The 5,777-nt window shown below is 27.7% G+C and overlaps 1 protein-coding gene across 1 annotated transcript; it reads left to right on the top strand.

Moving 5' to 3' along the window:
* The first annotated feature begins 2,626 nt into the window (after positions 1-2,626).
* LOC107642544 (NEP1-interacting protein 1) lies at positions 2,627-5,063 on the top strand. Its single transcript, XM_088488397.1, has 5 exons — positions 2,627-3,066; positions 3,534-3,712; positions 4,122-4,205; positions 4,340-4,507; positions 4,707-5,063. The coding sequence occupies exons 1-5, from the start codon at positions 2,913-2,915 to the stop codon at positions 4,827-4,829; spliced, it is 708 nt and encodes a 235-aa protein (XP_088344523.1). The 5' UTR covers positions 2,627-2,912; the 3' UTR covers positions 4,830-5,063.
* The last annotated feature ends 714 nt before the right edge of the window (positions 5,064-5,777 follow it).

A 5,777-nucleotide genomic window follows, 5' to 3' on the forward strand; every position in this document is an offset into this window, starting at 1 on the left:
AATATAAATATGTTAAAAGTATAACTTAATTAATGATTTCAAATTAAGCATCTAAAAATTTATACACAATTTTAATATATAAATAACATTTTTCTTATCAATATATTATTATCATATAATCGATATATATTATTGAAAGAATTTTAAGTATACCAAGTATACTAGTGTTTTAATAATTTTAATTGCTAATCTCAATTATAAAAAATATATAATATATATCAATTAAAAATAACGATTAATATTACTAAAACACTGATATTTCAGATCCATTCACTACAACAATATAAATTATTTTTTGGGATTATATGTGTCAAAAAAAATTAAAATTCGTCAAAAAATAAATTTTGACACTATTTTAATTATGGAAATATGTTAATAAAAATTTTGTCAAAAATAGTATTTTTAACATATAAGTAATTGTAAAAAAAGTTTAAATCTTATTTTGATAAATATTGGCCGTCAAAAATAATTTGTTAGAAAAATTTGAGAATATATTTTTTATGATATTTATTAACCGTCAAAAATACTATTTATTTTGACACTTATTGACCATAAAAAATTATCAACAAAAATTTTCAACAAAGAATAAGATGAGATTTTAAAACTGAAGAATAAACTGAGATTTTGAAGATGAAAAATGGTAGTATGATCCCAAACTGAGAGCAGCGTGATGTCAAATTTGACAGAACTCAATAAAAAAAAGAATAGTAGAATAAATTAAAAATAAATAAATATCAAAATTAAAGAATAATTTTTTACAATCAAATTATTTATCAAACAAAAAAAATATAAAAAATTTGACAATTATAATATTTATCAAAAATATATATTAATTTTTATATTTAATTATAATATTAAAGAAAACTTGTTAAAATAACTCTTTTTTCTCGTAGTAATTTAAAAACGTCTTTATATTATTATATATGTTATATTATGCCCATAATCCCTTCCACCATAAAGTCTCTGGCAATCCACCTACTGTCCCCATCATACGAAGATATTTTGCACCAAAACAATAAGTAAAGGAATACCTACAAAATTGAACTCTAGCTACTAATTGCTTGCACATATATAATAATATATTATATAATCACTCACCTCAACCAATAGTTAATAATTAACTATATATATAGAAACTGTCACCGAACAAAATATTTCTAAACTGCGGGTCAGCTCAGGTGTTGGTCAGAAAGTCCTGGCCAATCAACCCTTGTTAAGCCTAAGCTTTACAAAATTAAATAGAACATTCTAAGCTAACTTTGAATGATTAATCCTTCATCAGTATAAAAAAATAGAAAGCATTCTATAGTTGTTATTTAACAAAATATAGTTTTACTTTAAATAAGATTTACATCTCATCTAATAATATTAATAAAATTATAAAAGAATAAAAAAGATAAGATAAAAATTTGTTATTGTATATTATTGTTGTATATTATTGGAGAATAATGCTATTTATTTATACTAATTATAAAATTGACTTTAAAATTTAAAATAAATTAAAACAACCAAAATCTATAAATGATTTTGTTAAAAAAAGATAAGCACAGCTAATTTAAAATAAGATAAACATAACAAATTTTGTTTCTAATAAAAAAAGATAAGATAATAATTAAAAATAAAATAAAAATTTAATAAATATAATGATAAATGCCATATAAATTAAAATAATATTTTATATCATATATCTAACATAAAAAAGTACTAGAGGACCAAAAAATTTTATGATTTATAGTCATTAATTAACTATTATTAATATTTTTAATAATATGAAATTACATCTAATAATATAAAATTATTTAATTTTTTTTACTAATTAAATACTTGCTAAATTTTAATAAAAATACTGCCCTTAAACTTTCTCATCTAACATAGGGCTTGTTTGGGTGAGCTTTTAAAGAAAGATCTTTTTTGAGTTATCTTTTTTTAAAAGATCTTATGAAAAAATAAAAGTAATTTTATATTTGGGTATCTTATGTAAAAAGATCTTTTTATCTATCAATTATGTTTGGATATAACAATATAAAAGTATTTTTTTGTTTATTTATTACATGAAAAACATCTTTTTTTTAAAAAAAAATCTTTTAAAAAAAGATGTAAATTACAACTTCTCAAAAAAGATGTTTTTCTGATTTTTTTAATACTTTTATTTTTACTACTAAATATTTGTTAAACACATTAAAAAATAAAAAAATATCTTTTTTTCATTAAAAAAAGATCTTATTTTATCAAAATAATAGCGCATAAACAAACACATATTCGATTAATACCTGCACATAACATTTTTCCTCCAAGAAATAACGAATTCACATTGGAAACTCCCACTTAGAACGCGTGAACCATGGAAAATGAGTGACATGAGAAAAAAATAAAAATCAAAGAAAGACTAAATTCTTGTGATTATGTATGTATGTGTACGGCTATAATTAAGAGAGCTTGAATTGTGATAAATCTTGCACCCATTTGTCAAAAAAGACCACCTTTGCCTCCTTCTCGTGCCATATATTCTGAAAACGAATTTTATTTTTTATAATACATGCTGTTAATATAAATATTTTTTAATTAATTCAACAATATATAAAATTGATAGCAACCTTATAAGAACAAAAAAATAAAAAAAGGGATCGCGTTAAGGCAGAGAAGCTTTAAATGCGAGTTGGTTGATAGCAGTTTCTTCTTACGGACTAAGCAATAAGCATTGTTGCCATTGCGCGTCTTTCATTAACATTTATTTTCTTCTTATGTTTATTATTTATTTTTTATTTATTATATTTATATTTATAAATAAATTTGGACTTCTATTTGTTCCTTAAACCCAATTCTCAGAAATCAAACACCACCGCACAAAAAAGAAACTTTTTTGTTTCTTTCTTCTTCTTCTTCTTCTTCCCCTTTCGTTTGTTTCTACAGAGATGGAGTTTGTGCCAAATCCGTGTCCTCTGAGGTCCTCTCTGTTCGGTTCATTCGGGGATCTCGTCGAGAGGATCAAGCAAATTGGAACCCTCGCTGTTTCTGCCGTCATTGGCAACATCTTCTCTGCGATCTTGACCTTCTGCTTCGCATTAGGTTAAATCCATTCTCCTAATCGGTTTTTTCAATTTATGCATTTTGTCGAACACTTGATCTGCTTCTTTGTTTTCCAAGTTTTCCAACTTCTGGTTTTGTCAAATTGCCACCTTTTTTTTGGTTTTGTTTTGAATGATAAACATGGAGGTGTGGTGGGGTTTGGTTTAGTTTTTTCTGATTTTGTCAATGTCATTGTTTGGTGCTGTAAGACGTTGTTTTGAATTTTGCAACTTTTTTTTTTCTTTTTTGGTGTGTTTTTGTTAAAAAGACATGAAATGAAACTTTGGGATGCGTTTCATCTGTTTGTTTGTTGGCTTGTTTCCATCTTCTAAAAACATACTAAAGTTTTGTCCTTTGATTTTGTTTAATTATTTTTAATTGAACTTTGGGTTTGTCATGTGCTTGTTCTAAGGCCAGAACAGAAACTCTAAATGGCTTTGGTTTCTTTCTGTTTTTGGTATCTGCAGTTGGGACTTTGTTGGGGGCTATGACTGGAGCTTTGATAGGACAAGAGACTGAGAGTGGCTTCATTAGAGGTGCTGCTGTTGGTGCCATCTCAGGAGCTGTTTTCTCCATTGAAGTCTTTGAATCCTCTCTTGTTCTTTGGCAATCTGATGAGTCTGGAATTGGGTGTCTCTTGTACCTGGTGAGTGAGCAAACTCAGCTTTCATTCATGTGCCTTGTTCAAATTTCAAAATGTGATTTTGAAGCTTTATCATGTGCCTACATGATTGCATAGTTTCTGTTTTGTGAGGCCGTGTCTCTGTTCGTCTTTGGTAAGTGTCTCGGTACAAAAATATAAAGACACCAAGACATGACAAGAAAGAAAGATCGGTCTCAGTTTTTGGTGGACACTAGACATTAAATTGGACAAATTTTTTCTTCATTACAAGAAGTTTACCTATTTTTCTTATGTGTCTTCTTTTCCAAATAGATTTGGTGTCTTCAAGTATCTATCTATTTTTGTCGACAATTACGAAACAGGCCTAAATTTTTATTTTATCATTTTCTTTGGAATGTTGTGTTAGCCTAACAATCGATTGTGTTTTATGCAGATTGATGTTATTGCTAGCTTAGTGAGTGGGAGACTTGTTCGTGAGAGGATAGGTCCAGCAATGTTGAGTGCAGTTCAGAGTCAGGTAATTTAATTTGCATTGCATAAAAAACTTCAAAGGATTATTTACTATTTACATTGATGAATTGGGAAATTTTGCTTGTGTATTCACTTGTCTTTGCTGAGACCTCTTACTCTTTCTTCTTATCTTAATCTCAGATGGGTGCTGTTGAAACCGGTTTTGATGAAGTTCAAAACATCTTTGACACTGGTGGTTCAAAAGGCTTATCTGGAGATTTGGTCGAAAAAATCCCAATAATAAAAATTACTAGCGACAACAATGTTGATGCTTCTGGTGAAAGAGTGTCTTGTTCAGTTTGCCTCCAGGTTTGTTAATTGTAGTTTTCCTTTGTTAATACCATTTATTTAGATTATGTATATTTTGATATAAAGGTTACTACTTATTCATTATTAGAATATCTAGTCAATTTGGACAAAGTGACATTAAAATTTTGAAACAAAAGTACTATTAACCTTGTGTATTTTGATACTTAAACAAGTTACAATTCTGTATTTGTATATGCAGGACTTTCAGCTGGGAGAGTCAGTTAGAAGCTTGCCCCATTGTCATCACATGTTTCACCTACCCTGCATAGACAAGTGGCTGTTTAGACATGGTTCTTGTCCATTATGCAGAAGGGATCTGTAATTTTTGTATATGTCACATACCGTAAAAAAGGTTCTTTCTTTTTGTTTATGTATTTTTCCCTCCCTTTTTGTTTATATGCTTATTTAATTCTAGTTCTAGGACTAATACTCGGTTAAATCTAGTGGGGGCTATTGCAGTTATGAGTAGTATCATCATTGTACTAAACTAGTGTAAAGAAAATTTTGAGATAAATTTTACCTTTTTGTACATGAATGAGTGGATTATCCTTCCTTTTAAGTCCTTCCTTCTTCTTTTTCCTGTTCTGTTATACATTTAATTTCCAAAACAGTGAACATTGATGAGTTGAATGTAATTTAACCAGTAATTTAAACCTTGGTCCTTGGCAGGGTTTAAGGAGTTTCCCTTTGTTTGTATTCAATATATCCATATGAGGAAATGGTGCAAAGTGGTGGTTGGTTCCTTGGCCCCATAATGAATGAAAATTGTTAGTACAGTCAAATTGAGTTACAATGATGATCAATGGATATGCATATAATAATTAATTAATGACCCATCATTTGCTTGTGAACATTTTTGTTTTTATGTGTAGAGCAATTTAGTTTTGCTGATTCTGATTATATACACCCTATTGATCTTTTTTTTTGTCAATTTAGCATAAGATTTTAAATTTATTTACATTTTTGGACAAAGATTGTATACATTAGAAGTTTATGTTCATAATATTCATTACATACTGGTTTTTGCTTGACTTCACAAGCAGCTCTTACTGTACTACAAAACCAAACCAGACAAGTGCAATCATGGCCTGTGGTACAAGTTCTATATTCATTTTTTGTCTTTGCCTCGTTATTATTATTTCTACCCTTTTTTTCAAAGAATAGTAAATTACATAAATTTTGTTTTATATAGGTTTGTATTTTTTATTTTCTTTATATTTGTATTATGAATAGGAGTAAGGATTATTACGATCATGTGTATTAAAAGCCA

This window comes from Arachis ipaensis, chromosome B5, assembly GCF_059453495.1.
Source record: "Arachis ipaensis isolate K30076 ecotype BB chromosome B5, ASM5945349v1, whole genome shotgun sequence".
In the NCBI taxonomy this organism is placed as follows: Eukaryota; Viridiplantae; Streptophyta; class Magnoliopsida; order Fabales; family Fabaceae; genus Arachis; species Arachis ipaensis.

Coding starts and splice junctions, on each gene's coding strand:
- LOC107642544 (XM_088488397.1), top strand. CDS start 2,913: ATGGAGTTTGTGCCAAATCCGTGTCCTCTGAGGTCCTCTCTGTTCGGT. Junction 4,206..4,339: donor TGAGTGCAGTTCAGAGTCAG/GTAATTTAATTT, acceptor TCTTAATCTCAG/ATGGGTGCTGTTGAAACCGG. Junction 4,508..4,706: donor CTTGTTCAGTTTGCCTCCAG/GTTTGTTAATTG, acceptor TTGTATATGCAG/GACTTTCAGCTGGGAGAGTC.